The sequence below is a fragment of the Fistularia commersonii genome, chromosome 30, assembly GCF_037954325.1.
Source record: "Fistularia commersonii isolate RoL2024-O1a breed Wild chromosome 30, RoL_Fcom_v1.0, whole genome shotgun sequence".
Taxonomy (NCBI): Eukaryota; Metazoa; Chordata; class Actinopteri; order Syngnathiformes; family Fistulariidae; genus Fistularia; species Fistularia commersonii.
This window is the reverse complement of record NC_141313.1, coordinates 10,909,898-10,932,229: the sequence shown is the minus strand read 5'-3', so window position 1 is coordinate 10,932,229 and position 22,332 is coordinate 10,909,898. Positions and strand designations below refer to the sequence as shown.

Below are 22,332 nucleotides of genomic sequence, written 5' to 3'. Positions count from 1 at the left end.
CGACGGACAACAATCTACCAAATACAATATACTACTATATGCTATTTACTACTATCCGCTACATACCACTATCTTCCAAATTCTATCTACTATCTAGAGCCTCTAGATGATTGGACAGCAACAGCTAGGGAGACAGGGAGACATGTAGGAGAGTACTTGGTGTAGATAAGGAGACTTAGTGGTGGAATGAAGAAGTGCAGGAGTATATACAGAAAAAGCGGTTAGCAAAGAAGAAGTGGGATACAGAGAGGACTGAAGAGAACAGACAGGAATACAGGGAGATACAACGTAAGGTAAAGATAGAGGTAGCAAAGGGAAAACAAGGAGCGTGCGATGACCTGTATGCTTGGTCGGACAGGAAGGAGGGTGAGAATGATCTATACAGGTTGGCAAAACAGAGAGACAAAGATGGAAAGGATGTACAACAGGTCCGGGTGATTAAGGACAGAGAGGGAAATGTATTGACAGATGCTAGAAGAGTGATGGGAAGATGGAAAGAGTACTTTGAAGAGCTGATGGATGTGGAAAATGAAAGAGAGGCAAAGGGTAGAAGAGGTGACTATTGTTGACAACAATGTAGCAGAGATTAGTAAAAGTGAAGTTAGGAAGGCATTGAGGAGGATAAAGAGTGGAAAGGCAGTGAGTCCTGATGACATAATGTGGAGGTGTGGATGTGTTTAGGAGAGGCAGCGGCAGAGCTTCTGACTAGATAATTCAACAGGATCTTAGACAGTGAGAAGATGCCTGAAGAATGGAGACAAAGTGTGATGGTGCCCATTTTTGAAAATAAGGGGGATGTGTAGAATTGCAGCAACATTATTTGCTTTGATAATGCTTATAGAGAAGTACAGAGAAGGCCAGAGGGAGCTGCATTTTGTTTTTGTAGACAGAAAAAGCATATGACAGGGTGCCTAGAGTGGAACTTTGGTATTATATGAGGAAATCTGGAGTGGCAGAGAAGTATGTTAGATTGGTGCAGGACATGTATGCTAGCTGTGAGACAGTAGTGCGATGTGATGTAGGGGAAGTTCAAGGTGGAGGTGGGACTCCATCAGGGATCAGCTCTGAGCCTCTTCTTGTTTGCAGTGGTGATGAACAGGCTGACAGATGAGGTTAGACAGGAATCTTCATGGACCATGATGTTTGCAGAAGACATTGTGATCCGTAGTGAGAGCAGAGAACAGATAGAGAAAAATCCAGAGAGGTGGAGGTATGCGCTGGAAAGGAGAGGAATGAAAGTTAGTCGCAGCAAGACAGAATATATGTGTGTGAATGAGAGGGACCCGGGTTGAACGGTGAGGCTACAGGGAGTGGAGATCGAGAAGTTGGACGATTTCAGGTACTTGTGGTCAACTGTCAAGAGCAATGGAGAGTGTGGAAAAGAGGTGAAGAGACGGGTTTAAGCAGGTGGGAATGTATAGAGAAAAGTGTCAGGGGTATTATGCGATAGAAGACTATCAGCCAGAAGGAAAGAAAAGGTGTACAAGACAGTGGTGAGACCAGCGATGCTGTATGGCATCATACAGTTCGAATGACAAAAAATACAGGAGGCAGATGTAGAGATCCCAGAGATAAAGATGCTAAGGTTGGGAGTGACCAGGATGGATAGGATCAGCAATGAATCTATCAGAGGAACAGCACATGTTAGATGTTTTGGAGAGAAGGTCAGAGAAGCCAGACTGAGATGGTTGGGTCATGTACAGAGGAGGGATAGTGAATATATTGGTAGACGGATGCTGGAATTGGAGCTGGCAGGCAGGAGGTCTCGAGGAAGACCAAAAAGAATATTTATGGATGTAGTGAGAGAGGATATGAAGGTAGTTGGTGTGAGAGAGGAGGATACAGAGAATAGGGTTAGATGGAGAAAGTTGATTCACGGTGGAGACCCCTGAAGGGAAAAGCTGAAAGGAGAAGAAGGAGAAGAAGATCTATTACTATCTACTACTTATATATAATACTATTTACTATCTACTCTACATGTGTCAAACTCAAGGCCCGCGGGCCGAATGTGGCCCGCCATGTCATTTAATGTGGCCCGTGATATTATCTTAAAAGGTCTGATCGTCTTCCAATAAATAAGACAAATGTGTGTATTGACCATAAACTACATTTCCCACAAGTCATGCCAATCATGTAACCCGCCAAGTGATGACATCCCTCCATGAGATCGCAGTGCGATTTCAACAAGCGGAGTTGAGAAAAACAAATGATCCCTAAATATTCAGGAAGAGAAAAGTTGATTTGTTTTGAACAAAGTTAATGTCATAACAAGTGGTGGAAGATATTTTTCTTTATTCAGTTGGGTAGTTCGATCATTGATTGAAGGGGTAATGTGGGTTTCTTAGCCTGACAATAAAAAAGGATTTATGTTCTAACAGAGCAACCAGTAAACATAATCTTTTTTTACTTCTCTGCAAATGCATATGTAAAATTTGGATTTGAATGAGTAAGAAATTCTTTAATTATTTAACATTGAGTAGTTACATTTATTTTACATTTAGTTCCATTTAATCTGTTACCATTATCGTGCAGTCAGACGGCTTCGAGGTAAACCGTGCAGCAGAAAAGCCTGGTAGCAATCAGATGCAGGAAGATGTGCTCCATCTCATGCGTGGACGTGGTATTTCTCCAGATCCCAGTGGTTTCTGCTGGCCGGTCCTTAAGTTGACCCCTTCTTCATGTCAGAATGTTAATAAGACGAGTATTTTAGCCGCATAAATGAGGGGAAGTTTTCGTTAATGGTAATATAGGATATGTATGAACTCATGAATTTCAAATGGCCTCTTCTGGCAGCAAGACTTCGTCTCTAAGTCATTGAATCCTCGTTCGGAGGCAGACCTACGGACTGAAATAACCCAGGTCTAATGCAGCCTTCTCCCCCGCTCCCCTCGGTCAGGTGTCTGATGGAACAAGACCATGCCGCCAGAACTGGGCCGCAGCTACGCCTTCCACCACCTCCACCGTCCTGCCCGAACACTGATGGCATATAGAACATACATTACACATATAACGCTAATAACATTGATACCATATGCTGCGAATTGACCAAACGTGACATATATAACACAAATAACATGTAGAACATCGATACCATATGCAGTAAATTAACCAAATATGACACAGATAACACAAATAACATGTGGAACATTGATACCATATGCAGTAAATTAACCAAATGTGACACATATAAAACAAATAACATGTAGAACATTGATACCATATGCAATAAATTAACCAAATGTGACACATATAAAACACAAATAACATGTAGAACATTGATACCATGTGCATTAAATTAACCAAATGTGACATATATAACAAAAATAACATGTAGAACATTGATACCATATGCAGTAAAATTGCCATATGTGACATATATAGCTCAGATAACATGTATAACATGTATGTCTATATCACATACATAATACAAAACAAATGACATATTACACATATATTTCAGATGGGGTCAGCATGGCGCAGGAGGTAGAGGAATGTCTCTGGAGCTCTGGTTTGATTCCCGGCTCCTTCTAGTACATCGAAGTGTTGTTGAGCAAGACACTGAACCCCTAAATGCTCCCTTGCCGCTGGTGGACGGCAGTCTACTGCTCATGGTTCAGAATGAATTTCCCCACAGGGATTAATAAAGGATACATTTTTATTAATACCATATATAACTCGTGAAACATGTGAAGCGTGACACATTTAGCACATATTACATTTGGCATGCATAACTCATATGTAGCTGAGTTTAAACCTCTCAGAATGAGCGACTTACCCAGGTGGCCACTGAGGGTTAGATGACGATTGCTGCATATTAGAAGAGAAAAACTTTAACCGCACTTTGGTCGTTTTCTGACGGTCAATCTGGAAACACCCACACACTCCTTGTGTTTCAGTGGCGTTCCCCAGGGAAGTATTGCATTCATTACATTACATTACATTTGGCAGACGCTTTTATCCAAAGGGACTTACAATAAAGGACATAAGTACTGCAAATAACACTTGCAAATACAAGATGCACAGGAAATATACAGAACAGTAAGCTTGGGTTAGTGAGTTTTTTTTTTTTTTTTTGACAAAGACGTACACAAACGTACACACACACACACACTGTATAGCCTAACTTGGTGCCTAACCTGATCTGGGGCAGCTCAAGCATCAGCGCAGTAAATAGTCCTGAAAGAGAAAAGTTTTTACCACCGTACCACCGTTTTTATTCAACGTATTTGCAATATGGCGGCAGCCTGGTGAACATCAACGTACGTGAACTCATGAATGTGGACACCCTGTGTAGCAAAAGATCTCCTCACACACGACAACTGTTTCCCCCAGTCCGGTCCTAAAGAGGCAGAGTTACCGCTTGCCTCCCCTCCTGCTTTGCAGTATGAGCAAAGCCTGGACAGTTCACCTGCGTCCCTTGGACCTGTGGATGTGGAATAAGATATTCTCAGTAAATATCGATCCTCCCGCCTCGTCCACAGATGACGCTCCTGTAATTGGTGCTCGAGTGAACTCGCACTTTCCCCACACCAGATCCCTGCTCGGAGAACATCTTGTAAAACATGCGAGGTGTTGGCTCGGGTGGTCGGGGCCGCGGGGGTCCTGGCGGTCCTCTCCGCATATGCAGATTTTCGGCGAGAGAGGGGAGTCGGCTTATACTTGACAGAAGCGTGAGGAAAGGAGGGAGGTGAGCGGTATGTGAATTGCGGGATGCAATTTTTTGTCATCCGTCCTCAGCCAGATTTAGCTATTGGTTACCATGGAAACCAAGCATAGGAGGGGGCAGCGCTGTGAACGGCGCCGGGTCTCCGCATTAGAATTTAATATCTATCAGACTGGTGTCCAGACCCTCGCGCTGCACCGCAACCCCAGCTCGGCTCCACGTTTGCGGCAGGGTTGGATACTTCGTGCACAAAGTCACTATCACTCCCCCCCATCATAAAGGTGGCCATTGTATTATATATAAATTCCTCGGGCTCTAAAAGGGGTCAGATTGGAAAAATCCCAGCAGCTCCAAAGTAAAAAACCTGGGTGATTTTAAAGGGGTCATGAAGGGAAAGTCCAGCATCAGCCGTCCGTTCAGTGGGATGGGGTTTCAGCGGATCTTGTCTGCTGGAATATTTGTACATGTATCCATTATCTGGAGTCCAGACTCTTAAAATGGTAGTTTTTTTGTCACATCATGTTTTGTACTACTATTATTATTAATTTTAATTAGTTTATTGATGCATTTCTAATTGTAAAACATGCAAACAAGAATGTTGGACTACAGATTAATTGTTTGTGTTCCAAAGTCTGCTCAGTGTAGAATAATTAGCATTAGCTCTGACACTGGTGCGTTCATTCATGGGACACGCTGTGGAAAAATACATTTGACAATGACAATAAAACCACTGGTGCTCATCAGTGTTTTCTAATCAGCAGACACACAAGGCTGTGTGTCCAGATGCTCAAGTCCCTGCTCAGAGAGTGTGTGTGTGTGTGTGTGTGTGAGACTGTTTCATTGCAATCTTTAAATAGCATTTTCATCAAGAATATAACAATGGCAGAATTATTCTGACAGACTCTTCATTTGTTTATCCACTGCGCAGTGGTGCAGAGCTTAGCTCCGCCCCCTCACAGCCAGAAGGTCCCTGGTTGGATTCCCTTCCTGTGTGGAGTCTCCACGTTCCCCCTTGTCCGCGTAGCGTTCCTCTGGGTTCTTGGGGTTCCTCACACACTCCAATTAAATGCAGGAGCCTCGCTGGAGACCCGTCATCGTCCAGACGTGTGAAATACCGGTTGAATGGTTGCAGCTGTCTCTGGACCAGCTGAGAGGTTGAATGATGGTCCTTTCAAAACCAGCATTCAGTCATATATTTTTTGGGGGGTTGATGCTCTTCTGAATAAAAAAAAAAACAAAAAAAAAAAAAAAAAAACCCTCAAGACTCTATTTGTTCAATTTATTTATGTGTGTGTGTGTGTGTGTCTGCAGACAAGGTGCCGCATTTCTCCCGCCTGGGTGACGTGGAGGTGAATGCCGGCCAGAACGCCTCATTCCAGTGTGTCGCCACCGGCAAAGTCTCAGAGACGGATCCCTTCCTGCTCGAGGTGAGAACAACAGATGCTCCTCCTGGGATTCGGTGGCAACTTCCTCTTGACGGAGGTGGAGATGCAGAGCTGGGGTTTGGTGGTGTTTACTCCTTGAAGAAGGTGATCTGATTGACAGGTCAAAAGAGCAGTGAGACAGGAAGCCCCCCCCAACTTCCTACCTGTACCAGAGATGTCAAAAGTGACTTCCAGGGTTGAGGAGCAGGAGCGCAGGTGTTCAGTAATAAGATGCTATTCTGCCGGGTATCGAAGTTTCTCCACTCTTTAACCCCTGATCTTGTCTCAAGCACCCACTAAACAGCGTCCCTGAGCGTGAGCAGTCCAGCCCCGGGCCTGACAGTGACTCTATCAGATCTCCTTCCGTTCTCCATGTTGGCTTCTCTGAAGATCGGTGGCATTTCAGAGGATCAGTCGTGTCTTTTTTTCCCCCCCCTGTTTGGCATTTGCTTGTTGACACACACACAAACATGCAGAAATGCAAAATCCATCCCTCTACCTCTCTACCCCTTTCGTTGAGAGAGCGGAGGTCTATCACGGCTCATTACTGCCTGCTCTTCTTCTATTTGTTCTTCGGACCCATTTTCTCATCCGCACTCGGCTCCCCCCGGCTAAACAAATGCTTAGCATAATGTTTCTTAATCATTCACTTTCCGGCGCCCTTCTGAAGCCCGACGTCTCTGAGGCTCTTAGATCTTTAGCACGAATGCGCTGCGAGGCTGAAGGCGGCGCCCACAGGTGTCGGGGCCAGCTGCCAGAGGAGAAGCACGTGAAAGCCTTCATAAACCCCGAGCGCTTCCTCTGGGTTTTGTTTACCGCTCTTTCTGCTCAACCGATCGGTCTCTGGACCACCTGCGTGGCGGCAGAGCTCCACGGCCACGGGGCCGGGGAAGGGAAAGCCCCGCAGCCTGCAGACAGAACCCTTCAGTCATATTTTGTCCTTAAACGCTGCTCCCTGGGTTAATCTTAGCGTTTGAGGGATTTGGACGGTCCCATCAAGAACTCGGCTTAGGATCCAAGTTTGAACTCCGTGATTGAAACCAGGGCTCACCTTCCATGCCGGTTCGCCACCAGGAACCCCCTCATTCTCATGGTCCTCTCAGCACCTCTGATCAACGATTGTACACATGAGATCCTCCATGAGACCGCTGAGGCCTGATGACAGAGAATAATTCATTTCTTCCCATAAAAGGCAGATTATTTTTTAATTTCTGTAAAAACATGTTCTCCTACAGTGGACTAGATAACATCACTGAACCACAGCTGACAGAAGTTTATCTCGTAGACCGGTCGGTGAAGTCACTGTGACGTGTTGACGGATTCTTAGAACATTTCATAAGTAGTATAACTGTTGCTTTACATACAAGCTTCTCCAACGCGCCGTTCACACATAACAGGGTCCAGATCGGAGAAGAACTGCAGCATAAAGTTGATTTCTTGCACACGCTGTCAGTCACATGTTCATGTTTTCGCACAAACATTGAAACATGGCGTCTGATCTGCTGTGGTACCGGATGTGCAGGATGTACAGGATGGAGCGATCCCTTATGGAGGCAAGGGGAACGTTACCGGGGATAGACCTTTAATTGTGGGACATCAAGTACGATTTCCTGGGAGCTGTTAGAATGTAAAAGTTGGATGAAGGTAAATTAGTTGAAAATGAACAAAAAAAAGCAATTAAATGAAAAACCCAATGTATTGATGCCAGACCTTTAGGCACGTTCTGCGGATCTAATTTCACATTTTCTCACAGCTCTGCATTTTCTTTCTGCTAAAGCTGCAGATGTCAGAGCCAGTTACCTGTGAGGAGTGTGAACAGCGACAGCTTACATAATAATCTGCACGCTGGCGTTCACACCTGGAACAGCTCACTCCGTCCTGAGCTCTGAGCCAGCCTGCCTGCAGGACTGTCGTGTTAGGAAGGAGGTCGGGTTGGAGGTGGAGGTGATGATGGAGGTGGAGGTGGTGAGGGTGTCAGGAGCTGCAGGCAGACACCGGGGAACCCGTCTAGCCGGTGATTTATGATTTGGCCATTTTGTGACAGTAATTCCTCCGGACTCGGAGCTTCCAACTGACGGGCGAATCAGAAGTCAGGATCTATTTGTGTTTCTGATATGCGTGTGTGTGTGTGTGTGTGTGTGTCTTCTCCTTAGCGGAGGAACGGCGTGGTGCTCGGCACGCCGTCGCTGTCCAGGCTGAGTCACAAGAGGGTGATGGCCACCTTCCAGGTGGCGGCGCAACGCGGCGAGCAGGACCTGTACCGCTGCGTCACTTTGTCCACCAGGGGTGCCACCGTGTCCAACTTTGGTGAACTCATTGTCAGAGGTAGGGGGAGACGTTTCATACCAGTCAAATTTGAGTCACTTCTTCTCTGTTCTTACAATGAAATAACATAATAAGCTCAAAAAAATATGTACCGTTTTTGTTTGAAATTATATTTTTTCTGTATGATTGAATCCATATATAATATTCCATGTGGATATTTGTTGGAACCTTCAATAGCAAAGGGTTCCGTCAGTCAGAGGCGGAACGGTGTCCTTCACCATGACAACACCATCGCAATGGCGCCGCCTTTGCCGATGACACCAACTCATAATGCAGAGAACATGTCCACGTGTCCATCCATTGCTGGATGCTTAAATTTCGGCAACAGTTGTACCTTTTTCCCCCCACATCCAAAAAGTTAAATGTATTTCTTTATGTGTCTGTATATGTTTTTTCCTGGGGGCTCAAAAGCAGCCAGTTTCTCGCTGCGCAGAAAAAGAGCAAGTGACACTGGATTATTGATTGTTTCATTTCCGTTCTAAAAGGAGCTAAATATCGGTCGGTGTCGGAGGACTGTTCAGGGATATGCAGGATACGTGGCAAAAGATTCAAGATTTTTCTTGTCATTTACGTTGTAGGTTACGGTGATTCAGACAACACAATGATCTGAAGAGCTCATGAACCTGGCCTTGTAGCTGCTCTGGGGTACCAGAGCTTCTTCTAAATCACCAATAAAAAGCGCATTTTCTAGAAAGGCAAAACTATGGAAAGAGCACTTTAGAAACCAGTTTAAGAAGAAAACGTTCCTCTCAAGGGATAAACTTTCCAGCGGATCCCCGTCCTCTGGGGAGGAGAAACCTTTTGTCTCCAACCAAAACAGCGTTCAGCAACCTCAGAAAGCCAGAGACGTCTTTCCACAAGTTCTCCACTCAGAGGGAAACCTGCTGGTTTCGCAACAAACGCATGAATCATTCATTCATCGTTGAGCCCATTTACATAAAACAGCTAAATAAAATGAACAGAGGCCTTTTTCTGGGAGCCTGTCGTTCCTCCACGTTCCTTCAGGTTCTCCGGGTTCTCCGCCCTCAGATACGCAGGAGGCTGAGTGATGATCCAAGACCACAGGGTCATTGTTAAGTTCGACATTTGACCTCTGATCGGCTGCTGTTAGCACCTCTCATCGCACACACTCTTTCTGCACGACATGCGGTGAAGGTACGGTATGAATAGATGTCTTTTCCGTTCTGTTTCCTCCGTCATCTCCGTAGTTCCTCCGACTCCCATCGCCCCGCCTCAGCTGCTGAGGGCCGGTCCCACCTATCTGATCATCCAGCTCAACACCAACTCCATCGTCGGCGACGGCCCCGTCATCCGCAGGGAAATCCAGTACCGGGCCAGCCACTCCACCTGGACCGAGACCCACGGCGTGGGATCCCTGACCTACAAGATTTGGCACCTGGAGCCCGACACGGAGTATCGCATCAGTGTGTTGCTGACCCGGCCCGGGGAGGGCGGGACCGGAGCCCCGGGCCCCCCGCTGACCAGCAGGACCAAGTGTGCGGGTGAGTCACCGACAAACCTTAAATCTCTCGCCTTCATCGCGGCGGTGAGCCTCCGCGCCTGATTGTCTCGAAATGGAGCCGCTCCCGCGGGATTCGAGAAGGCCCCACCCACACACTTTTAAAGACGGAGGTTTGCGCCACAGCTGCTCCACGGCCCTCTGCAATATGAATATGTCACCAGCCTCGGGGAGGGTTTGAACTTAATGTACTTAATCACTTTATTCATTTTATTTCTTATCACATGTGAACGTCGGTCCCCCGGGCTCTCCTTCAGACGGCCGCCGCCACAGAGGCCGACGTGATGAATGTAAATGTTTGCTGAATAGTTGTTGTCACAGCTGATGTACCGTGAGCGGCTGATTCGTGGCTCATCATGTCATTAGCATGTGGTGTTAGGGTCGTGTCAGGACGCTCCGTCCCCCGGCAGCACTCATCACCTCAGACACAAAACCAATCTCTGTTTGATATATTAAACACACACATGATAGCCCCATCCTGATAAGTACTGGGAAAAAAAAAAAAAAAAAAACAACAAAAAATACTTAATTCTGAGAAAATGTCAGAAAATTAGCAGGAAATTATCTGCAAAAAGAGGAAATTTCCTCAGTGAGTGTCATAAATCACCAGAGAATAGAGACTTAATGACTATCTGTTCCTGGAATCCCTCCGGCGATGGCTCCTCTCCTCCGGTCCGAACTTTTCCACAGTCGCTTTTGGAGAGAGATTCAAATCCGTCCGGATGTAAAGCGGACTTAAAGCCGCTCCCCTCTCGGCCCCTCGGCCCGCACGGATGTCAGATCCGTCTCCTATGGACCAGCAACTGTCACCGATTACCAATCTGGAGACACGTTCCTCCGGCTGCCGCTTATGGAGGTGTTGGGAGGAGGACCAGGTGGAGCTCCTCGTCTGACTGCGCTGTCAGGAAGCTGCAGGACATTCATCTTTATTCATGCTTTTATTCATGCATTGATTTAAAAGACGGCGCGCTTGTGCAGAAGGTGATCGGAGACACAGCAGTCGCAGCCTGCCGGGGAAGCCGGGGAGTGACTTTGCTATGATGTCCATCCAAAGTCCAGCAGGGGTCCTGATGGGTCGGAGTCCTCCTGGCTGCATGACAGGGACCAGACCGCAGACAAAAACAGATGCGCCTTCATCTTCTTCGAGTTCTGTTGCCCCCCCCCCTCCCTGCGATTAGCTAATCAGACTGAATGTTGGGCTGCAGGCAGTCCGCCATTTAGACTCTGGCAGGATTAGATCCTCCGTGCACCTGAAGTCCCAGAAGAATGTGTTGGTGTTGCAGTCCTGCCCTCCTGCGTGGATAGAAATCAATCCACATCTTCATCACAAAGCATCTGCTGACTCGTTCCTGGACACACATACGCACCCGGGTGACCCGCTGAAGAAGACGGATGGGTTTATGTGGATTGGGCTGAATCTGAGCCCAACACCTTGACAACCATTCTGAACGAAGATGGATCGTCGGTGGAACGGATGCATAGATGGGTTTAAGGAACGGATGGACGGTCGGACCGAGTATCATCTGAGTGTGTGTTGTACCATGGTGGTCCAGGCACACCCTTCACGCCCTCTCAGTTGTGCGGTGGAACCTCTGAGATTGGGCCTGTTTGGACAGTCGCAAGGAGAGGGATATGGAGCGTTTGGAGTCCAAATATCGGACCTGCTCGGTGTGTGCTGTTCTCCTGGAGAAGATTCCACTGTCTGCAGAGATGTTGGGTTGTCTGCTTCCATGTCACGTGGAGTGGAGAAAAACAAAGTTCTCCGGTAGACACATGAACCATCAGACAAGTTTACCATCTTCCATGACCCTGAGGTCCAGACACGACATCTATGAGTCTCTCAGGAGAAGGGAGGTGGGCCTCATCTGCATGATGATTAATCTAGAGGGGCTGAGTCATAAAAACATGAGGAAACAATCCTTTATGGAACTTAAGCCTGCAAAGAAATAGTCAGAGGACACACACACACACACACACACACACACACACACACACACACACAGCTGGATTAAATTCTGACATCCTGATATCTGGGAGCCAGATTTAATCCTAATGGCTCATCAGGAGAAGCTGAATTAAAAAGGAAGAATCCAAATTACTTGATGAATATCATTTGCTGTCCCGGAGATTCTTCCACGTTCATGTCTTGCCCAGGAGTGATGGAGATGATTACCGTATATACGTTTACCACGGGCTCGCAATTATGTTCCAGACACAAAGACCCATGAACTGATTCAAACCTGCCTTTGGAAGGTTCAAACTGGAGAACACACTCATCTAGGAGAACCTTAAGACATAAAGAGTGAGTGGGCTGAGGTGGAGGGTAGGGTGAGCTGTAACATCATTTACATTACATTACAGTCATTTGGCAGACGCTTTTATCCAAAGCGACTTACAAGAAGTGCAATTCAGTCATCGAAGATCCGAAGTACCAGTTGTCGGAAGTCAGAAGTGACCACTCAACCAAATAGCCATCTCAGAACCGTATACATACATGCATTCATTTCATCATTTTTTTTTTGTGAGCGTTTGGGGCTAAGTGCGATTAGTAGGGTAGTGCTTGCTGAAGAGGTATGATTTCAGCTCACGGCGAAAGATGGGCAGCGACCCCGCTGTTCTGACCTTTTTCGGGAGTTCGTTCCACCACTGAGGAGTCAAGACCGAGAAGAGCCGAGACCGATTCGATCGGCAGCCGGGGGCTCTGAGTGATGGGGTGGACGGTTACCAGGAGGTGGCAGATCGGAGGGGACGGGTAGGACATGTGGCTTGACCATATCCTGGAGATAAGACTAGGCTGTCCCATTCACTGCCCAGTAGGTGAGCACCAGGGTCTTGAACTTGATGCGGGCGGCTACCGGGGGCCAGTGAAGGGACATAAGAAGGGGAGTTGTGTGGGAGAATTTGGGAGGGTTGAACACCAGGCGGGCTGCCGCTTTCTGAATAAGCTCCAGACGTCTGATGGTCACTCCTGGGGCACTGGCAAGGAGGGAGCTGCAGTAGTCCAAACGGGAGATGACTAGAGCCTGGATGAGTAGCTGCGCTGTATCCTCAGTTAGGAATCTGCGGATCTTCCTGATGTTGTAGAGGAGGAATCTGCAGGAAAGTGCGACTGTTGCAAAGGTTGCTTAGAATTCCAGTTGGTTGTCTAGGACCACACCCAGGTTTCCTGCAGTTGCGGTTGGCCTTACCACAGTGTTGTCGATGGTGATGGCAAGGTCTCAATGTACAGGAACCATTTCATCCTGAAACACCGGGCTATGGTGTTTGTGGTTGTATGCTCTCTCTCGCTCTCTCTTGCTATATATATATATACATATAAACACCAAAGAAGGTACAGCATGGAGGCCCTCTAGGAACCCCTAGGATTGTTATTGTCCCCATTGTATCTCCTCTCCGTGTAGCTCATGTTGGTTGAGGCTGATGGCTCTGAGCCTCATGTTTGCAGGTAAATGACGTCTCACCTCTCTTTGCAGAGCCCATGCGGGCCTTGCGGGGCCTCACAGCTGCAGAGATCCAGCCCCGCCAGCTTGGCCTCCAGTGGGAGCCGCTGGGCTACAACCTTACCCGCTGCCACACCTACGCTCTGTTGCTGTGCTACCGGTACTCCATGCCCGCCGGGGGCGGCGGGGGGAACAACGCCACCGTTCGAGAGTGTCTGTCCGTGGACCGCAACACGTCCAGGTTCACCCTGAGGGACCTGCCGCCCTTCCGCTCTATCCACGTACGCTTGGCATTGTCCAACCCTGAGGGCAAGAAGGACAGCCGCGAGGTGACCTTCCAGACGGAGGAGGACAGTGAGTAAAGCAGCTGCATACACCAGCCCCCAGAACAGTAGTCCACCCTGGTGAACCTTTGAGCGGAAATGTTCACCAGGGTGGACTCACATGGCCAACATACATGCATATGTTTACAACAGGTAAACCAGGTAAAAAACAGGGTGCTACTAAAAGTACAGTAGCCTACAGGGTCCGATATAACAGCACAACGGCTGGCCTGAAGTGCAATAGGAGCAGTACCACTTTCCATATATACCATATATGTACAGTATGTACCACATATACCAAAATTACGTTATTCCATATTTTCCACATATGTACCATTTATTTCATATATACGATACAAGCCACAAATACCATATATACACGCTCCAGAGACCATGGTTGTCAGGCAGAAGGTCCACAGCAGGGGGGAGTGGGGCTAGAGTGGGGATGGGTGGGTGGAGGCTGTGTTTGTTTGTCTGTTTCATAATGAAATGCTGGTTGGACCAAAGGAGCGTTCAAAGTGCTCGGCCTCCATCTGGCTCGCTGACAGCAGCAGCAGCTTGTACTCCCAAAAGAGGATGTGAGAGGGGTCACTTTGGATCTTTTGGCTCCCTTAACAGCTGCTCTCCTATACAGTATTTGGAGATTTCCCACTATCTTCATAGCCGTGGTCACCGTTCTCCGAAGCCTTACAGTGAAGCACGCTGCCATACCATATATACATATCTATATATACATGGATAGCAACTGTAGGTGGCATGTCTGGTGGGCTGGACCCTCAGCCAGACCAGCCCACCCAACATGCCTGGACGGCACTTAGGGACTCATAGAACTCTGTGGGCTGAAACATCTACTTGTAGACCAAGATGGTACAATCCATGAAGTAGATGGAGGAGTATAATGAGTATAATCTTGGTTTCTCAGCTTTTAGAAAACATTCTTCTGCCTTCATTTGGCTCCTGGATGTTTTCATTATCACAACCTGCTAGAAAAATTAAATAAGAACTACTTCAGGGGGATTTTAATAAGCCTCCATTGGCGGAGAGTTATGTGCCAAATGGAATTTTCGGTGACGATAATAAACATGATGGAACAGACAATCCAGGAAAGTGTCTCACACAGAAGGTTACAGTTCTGAATACCAAAATAGGCTCAAATGAATTCATTTACTCCTTGAGTTAATACTTCTTGGGCTCAGTCGGCCAGTGTCGGGTTACAGGGAGGACCGTGTCAGTCCCAGATGGCCACGCTCTGCATATCTGCATGTTCTGACCGTTCCAGCCCAGGCTCTCTGAAGGGCCGCCGATGAGGAGTGTCGTAAGGTCGACACTGTAGCCTGTTTTTTTTTTTTGGTTACCTGGGACAGAGGAGAGAAGTGTTACTTCAATGGAACACAAAAAAGGTGGAAATACAACATGAAATAATAAAGGAACTAAAAAAAGAAATAAAAAGAATGTAGGCGCAGATGTTCAGTTCTGTTTTGTTTCATTGTGAAATAAACTGAAATAAGATTGAACAAACAAATAATGCATTAGATATATCTCAGGGAGTATATATATTTAATGTCATAGAAAACACCGGTTGATGGTAAAGCGTCCGTTTAATAAGCAATAGCTGTTGTTGGTCACAGCCACGCTACACAAGCCGGCAATACAATTAACTGTTCCCGCTCAATTCCGGCTAAAAAACAAAACAAAAAAAAAACTGAATTCCTTGCACCCCAAACCACACCCACAAAATTCCCTGCAACCCCAAAATCACACAGAAAACAAGCATCAAAATAAACCCCAAAATTCATGACTCACCACAATATACATGTTTAATCATTTCAGGCTTACTGTATATATAATGTATGTATACATAAAACAGTCTGCTATAATTTATGGAGGCATAATTATTGGGTCTTGGCACAAATATAATACGACATAGTTGTGATTTAAATAACCACAGCAAACCATTTTAGCATTCATTTCCAAATTCTCCGACGCGCACATGTTGACAGGCAGGAGTGAGAAGGTGTCCTTGCAGCTCCGTTCTTATTTGCCATCAAACCGCTAATGGAGAGAAATGGGCCGCTGTCGTCTGGACGTAGCGCTCCATGATCAAACAGAAGGAGCCAGAATCTCAATGGTCCTCCTGGCGGGGATGGAGCCGGTCTCCTCCACCCCTCCCTGGACCGCTGCCGATTCTGTCAGGGGTGTTTTCGCCCGCCGGCAACCCGGCGCACGACTCCATTATCTCCAGACCCGAGTGGATTGTTTGTTTCACGGACGGCCATTTGTCTCGCCCGCTGCAGTTCCCGGCGCCATCACTCCAGAGTCCCTCACCTTCACGCCGCTGGATGACATGATCTTCCTCAAGTGGGAGGAGCCGGTGGAGCCGAACGGCCTCATCACACAGTATGAGGTGGGCTCTACTTTCTTAGTCATGCGTTGGAAGCGCCACCCGCCTCTGCCGCTTCCACACCAAGCTAATCCTCTCCAGGTGTAGGATGATGTTCTCTGCCTGCCAATATCTATTTTGCTCTGAATCACGAAAAGCCCGTCCGTCCCTCCCCCCCGCCGCCTCCCCGAGGCTATTTTTTCACGCAAACAAAGCGAGCGCGCATCTTTGTATTCGCCACATGCTGCTATGCTAATGGCTCGGCGGCTCGACATGAGGGACGAGCATCCTAATGATTAACATGCCTGAGAGGGGGCGGCGCAGGGGGCAGCCTTCCATGTTTACAATTAATTATTAACGGTCCCGATATCAACAGCTGACCTCCTGCGTGACCCCGCCGCCTCGTCCTGTCGGTGAATTTGAGGACCCGCTTCGGCTTTAACGCCGGGACTCCTGGCTATTTTTTTTTTATTCTCAAGTACTGTCCGGAAAAGTGATGGGGGAGGAAGAGTCGTGAGGCGATAAGAACCTCCGTGCATGCCGATCAAGAGCCCGAGTATACCTCCTCTGGATGTGAAGCAGCATCTGTCTATTCCTTTATTCATTTAACGGCAGCATGCCCGCTGCAGACGCACCAGAGACGTTCTGCTAAAAGCGGTGTTTTTCTGCCAGATGTTGGGCATCTCACCTCGAATGTAACCTTGGGAATCCCTTGTGCTGTGGAAGCGAGTTCGAAGGCTGCGTCCGACAGTTGAGATAATAAATAATAATAGTTTGAAGCGCTCTTTCAGCCCCTCCTGCTAGAAACTCTGTGGTGGTTCTCCGGCACCACGCGGTCGGGTCGCGAGCATTTGCCGGAGTTCAACCGCACCGACACGGTCACAAATGGAGTTTTTTTTTAATCAGTAGCATCTCCTTCCTCCACCCAGATAAGCTACCAGAGCATCGAGTCATCGGACCCGGGCATCAACGTGCCGGGTCCTCGCCGCACCGTGTCCAAGCTAAGGAACGAGACCTATCACATGTTCTCCGGCTTGCAACCTGGGACCACTTACCTGGTGTCGGTCCGCGCCCGGACCGTGAAGGGCTTCGGTCAGACCGCCCTCACGGAGATCACCACCAACATCTCAGGTGAGGCCTTTCTTTTGCATTTGCTGGACAGAGTGTGTTGTTGCACAGAACGTGGAGAGAAGTGTCGGAATCTAAAAGCTAAAGGTTGGTTAAATGCCCCGAGAGATGGACTAGCTACATCCGAGAGGCTTGGCTGTGGAGGCCAGAGGGAGGACAGGCTGTCCATGTCCACCCAGCCTTCTCCTCTGCTCTTGCACCCCTCGGGATGATGGAGCGGGTCAGTTGTGACCCAAACTAACTCCATTTAAAGCCCGAGTCAGATGATCCCACCCGCTCCTCCGGCAGATAACAAACCTTCTCACCCGGAGTTCTGCTCAGGTCCGGGAGTCGTGTTCTTTGAGGGTTCGTATGTAGATTTACCACCTCCGTGTATTTCTGGATTTGAAGGTTTTCTCAGGCAGAGACTCCAGAGCCAATACTCTTCTTCGGTAGCGTCTTTGGGTGCTGCTGCCGAGGCCGTCTTTTTCCACGATGACGACGACCACGTGTCTCTCTCCGGTGGGGTCATTTCCAGAGACCCCCTTGCTGCCAGCATCCGGTGTCATCAATTATCAGTTATTAATTATTATTATTGATTAAGCTACAGTATCAGTCCTGGTCTGAAGGTGCTGCCCTGATGATCTGAGAAGCTCATTCTCTCGAAGTCAGGTCGATGAAAGCTGCTCTGGAATCCAGCGATGCTTTGTTTCGTGGCTCACTGTGTTCATCTTCTGAAGAGCGAGCGTGCCTGCGTGTGTGTGTGTGTGTGTGCACGTGTGTGTGTGTGTGTGTGTTCATTATATAACATCTGCTCCACTTGGACTGCCGGGAGGCTCTTATTGTTTGAGTGTGGTGATGTTGCATTGTGAAATGACTCATTGGTTCAGACGACTGGGCTCCAGAATTGGCTTGAATACAATTAGTAGGTTAAATGAAGTCACGAGAGTTACCTCCTCATGAAGACACACAACCGCTTTACTTCTTAACGGACAACTTTATTGAAAACAACATGGAACTTTAAAAAGGTGTTATTTCTAACCTGATGAGGTCATCAGTGCCCGGCGTTGTCCAGCAAGTTGAGGATGAGGAGGGACATTCGTGCACCACAACTTGTCCACGGAGGCTATCACATGCTCGTATGGTGACCAACGACTCATGTTAGACACGCGTGCATTTTCACGGTGTGGTATGTATGTGTTTGTGTGTGTGTTGGCAGTGTGTGTGTCACACTCCATCTCACATTTCCTGCTGCCAGACCTGCCGCTCTCAGCGTAGAAATGTGTAATTCCCACCATGCACTTTTAATAATTCATGAACTGTAACGTCTTAACATGCACTGTGTTAAGCACTGCTTGTGTGTAACACACACACACACACACACACCAGCTGTGTTCGTCCTCCCCGTGCATGGAGGACAGGTTACACAACACCTTCTCGCAGCCTCCACCTGCACTCCAGAGCCCGATCCAAATCATCCCTTTTACCGGGGCGGCCGTTTGCCTTGTTGCGAACCCTGGTTGTGTTTACCGCAGGGAGGGAGATAACTAGTTAACTCCCTCGCTGCGGTAAACACAGCTGCCAATCAGAGTTGTGTCCGGGCGCCGGGGCTTCCAGGTGGTCTGTAGAACCTCGCCTGTCGGCCCGGCAGTCACTGAAGGTCGTGGTCGTCGTTGCTTCCGAGTGGGAGGCCTTCTTCGGAAAAACTGCGCACGCAGTTTTTTAGGGAGGCGGGAACAACCAGGACAAATAGATGCATAGAAAGATAAACAACGAATTGAATAAGAAAATAAACCGATAACCGCATCAATGAGTACATTCAGGAATAGATAAATAAATGAAGAGATAGATGAAGAAATAAATGAATACATTGATGGATAAATATGAAAAATAACTAGATAAATAATTAATATATACATAACATTTATGAAATAAAATAAATGAATAAAAGAGCGAGAGAGAGAAAAACGAATAAATAAATACGTAAGTAAATATATAACTGCATAAATTCATGAATGAATAGATAAATAAAACATATCTAATATTCTAGTTTTGATTCCTCTGGAAAGCCGCCGCGGCCGTCGTGGCTTTGAGGAACAGAAGAGTGAATTAAATCTCGGTCCAGTCGTGCAGATAGTGAGCAGGGGAAGCGGAGGCAGAATCCTTCCCTCCTCAAACACTCGGCCGGACCTTATCTGGACACCTTCGCCGCCGCGTCCCTCCCCGCCCCCGCTTCTCCTTTGTGTTTGCTTTTTGAAATAGGGAAGTTAATTCCCCCTCATGATTAATGAATGTAAAACATGATAACACGGCACGTTCGGTTAGTCCCCGTTAGGGTCTGCGCGCGGTTTATATGCAGCCTGCTTTAAATCACGCTTTTGGCGCCTCGGTGTGACACTGAATCTGAAATGAAATCTAAATCCGCCCCTGCCTCCGATGCAGCTCCCGTGTTTGATTATGAAGACGTCCCGTCTCCGCTCAGCGAATCGGAGACCACCATCACCGTGCTGCTGCGGCCGGCGCTTGGCCGAGGAGCTCCCGTCAGGTACCTCCGCTCCCGCGGCGGCCGTCCGCCCGACGCCCGGGTTCATAAATTTGGGATAACCGTCGGTGTCCTGTGTCAGTGCCTACCAGGTGGTGGTGGTGGTGGAGGAGGACGGCTCCCACCAGGTGCGGCGGCGGGAGGTGGGAGCGGCGGACTGCTTCCCCCTCCCGAACTCCTACAGCGAGGCGCAGGCCAAAGGGGCGCCGCACTATTACACGGCCGAGCTGGCGCCCAGCAGCCTGCCCGAGGCCACGCCCTTCACCGTGGGGGACAACCACACCTACAACGGCTACTGGAACAGCCCCCTGGACCCCACCAAGAACTACCTCGTCTACTTCCAGGCCAACAGCAACTTCCGAGGGGTAAGCGCCCGTCTCAGACGCTCGGCTCCGTGTTTGTAGAGCAGATCGGAGGCGGGGCTGCCGGAGGCGACACCGGCTCCCCGAACGCCTGCAATTACACTCCTCGTTGTTCCTTTTACTGCGTTTGGGGTGAAGGATTTCTGGAGGAAAACAAAGGAAAATCACAGGCATTGTTATCTCAGCAAAGCACCGCTGCTCGTCGTATGAGCTAAACCAGAGCGGTGATTGAAGAACAGACCGTCCTTGTAGAGCAAAGCGGCAGTCGGAAGAGGAGCGCAGAGCTGCGGTGCAGCCTGCTGTCACGGCAAAGCGGCAGGCCGTGTCCGAAACAGGGGTAAATATTCATTAAACATCGCCGCTTCATGGGGTTCACGTCACCTGCTCAGGACCTACGTGACTGACGACCTCCGTGCACAGGAAGCACGAGTCTTTCAACTGAACGCGTTCGTTCATGAGCACAGAAGGCAGACATTTCACTGCAGAAAGGCAGAAAGGAAGGCGCGAGTGTTCTTCTCTGTCAGATGATCTGCTCGGATTCCTCAAACGTGTCCGTCCTTCCAGACAGAAGGTGACTTCTCTCCGGGCAGACATTCGGTGGCGCACTCTGAAGAAATGCCGGTTTAGATTAGTTTCGGGTTCAATCCTGATGGTTTCCACGCAGCGGGACAGGCATGGCTGGATTTCTCTGGAGATCTTCTGCGTATCTTTTGAGTTTAAATCACGACGACTGGTTTGACAACAACTGGGACTGAAGCAACGCAAGCAGGGACCGATGTCTGAGCTCCTCCATCCACGTATGGCCAACCCTCGAGTCCCTGCGGACAAATGATCAAACACAGCAAGGGGGACGTGGAAGGTGTCGTTCTGCCTCCTGGAGCACCGATCCCCTGACAGCTCGCAGGGAATGAGAGCGTGGGTCTGAGCTGCAGCGAAGGCTCTGGACAAGGAGCCTTCAGGGGGTCTTCAAAGTGTCTGATTGGAGACAATCGCTCGCTGCTGCCTCAGACCCGTTAGATTACCTCAATCTTTCAAACTGACTCCGGAAATCACCGCCTGGTAATAATCTCCTCCGCATCGTGTCCCTCTTCGCATCGTGTTTGGCACACTGCCGCTTCCGGAGAAGATCCCCGGACTGGAATACAGACGTGGAAGGTACAGCCATCGGAGGGAACCGGGTCCGTGAGAAGAATAAATTCAGATATGAACGTGCAATTTCAAAAGATGAGGGCACCCCGTGTTTTTCCGGCCCGGGATCTGGAAGTCGCGATCCTCGTCCCGGCTGTGAGCCTCCCGGGTGAGGGCCGGAGATCACGGTCTGATGAAGCCGCGTCATTTGCAAAATGTAAAAACTCAACCTCCGAAGCCACCGAACCCGATGCCCTCAGATAAATCAAACATCTTCAAACAATCAACAAGCCAAACAAAATACATCAATGACGAGAGGGGAAAACCTGGTCATGTAGGGTTTTGTGTATTTATTTACTTCATGATTCATCTATTGAATTACAAATTGATGTATCTTTTCAAAATATTTCCCGTAGTGAACCGAGGATATATTTTAAAAGGAATGAAATTGAAGTTTTAGCAATCAGTCCTGTCAAAGGGTATTTATTTTCCCAAGTAATGCATTTGTTGTGTTTCTGTTGGAATAAATGTTCCTCTCGTTGCTACTCAGGCAGCCAATCAGGAGCAGCTTTGCAAGGCCGAATCCCAGACCGCTCATAAGCCTGCTATGACTCAAAAAGTTTTTTTGTTTTTATCAAGGAAGGGTGAAAGAGGAAGTTGGAAATACGCCGAATTCGGCAGATTGTGATTCCAGGTGCCATCTCATTCTGTCAGAGCTAAACATCTGAAGTTCATCGAGTGGAAAGGATAGAAGCTGCACCTCAAGCCGTCGGGTTATTAGAAGGTTCACATAGGAGAATCAGAGGTGGATCATTCAGCAGATTCTCTCCATCCCTTTGCTCCTGGAGACTCCAGACAAACACGGCCCACCTTGAAGAAGGACACTCACACCGTACCTTCTGGGTTCCACTTACATATCTTGGTGGCCATTTTGGTTGGAAGGTTGCTCAGTTCAGATGAGTGTGATCGTCCAAACGGGCTGATTGAACGTCCTCAAACATCCGCATCTGGTGCCACGGTCCTCTGTCTGAAGGAGACATGGGCAGGTCCTCACCACGCCTGACACCTCTCAGTCAGGGATGACCTGTTGACCTTGTGTTGACCACTCAGATGCGTGTC

General features: G+C 48.2%; 1 protein-coding gene across 5 annotated transcripts in view; it reads left to right on the top strand.

Annotated features, from left to right (window-relative positions):
- ptprua (protein tyrosine phosphatase receptor type Ua) overlaps window positions 1-22,332 on the top strand; it is a 128,747-nt gene that overhangs the window by 71,530 nt on the left and 34,885 nt on the right. For all 5 annotated transcript variants that reach the window (XM_086177786.1, XM_086177789.1, XM_086177788.1 and 2 more), the window contains exons 5-12: window positions 5,975-6,090; window positions 8,241-8,412; window positions 9,621-9,914; window positions 13,405-13,725; window positions 15,989-16,098; window positions 17,004-17,205; window positions 19,624-19,726; window positions 19,806-20,088. In XM_086177786.1, coding sequence (XP_086033912.1) covers window positions 5,975-6,090; window positions 8,241-8,412; window positions 9,621-9,914; window positions 13,405-13,725; window positions 15,989-16,098; window positions 17,004-17,205; window positions 19,624-19,726; window positions 19,806-20,088 — 1,601 coding nt within the window. The remainder of the gene's footprint in view (window positions 1-5,974; window positions 6,091-8,240; window positions 8,413-9,620; window positions 9,915-13,404; window positions 13,726-15,988; window positions 16,099-17,003; window positions 17,206-19,623; window positions 19,727-19,805; window positions 20,089-22,332) is intronic.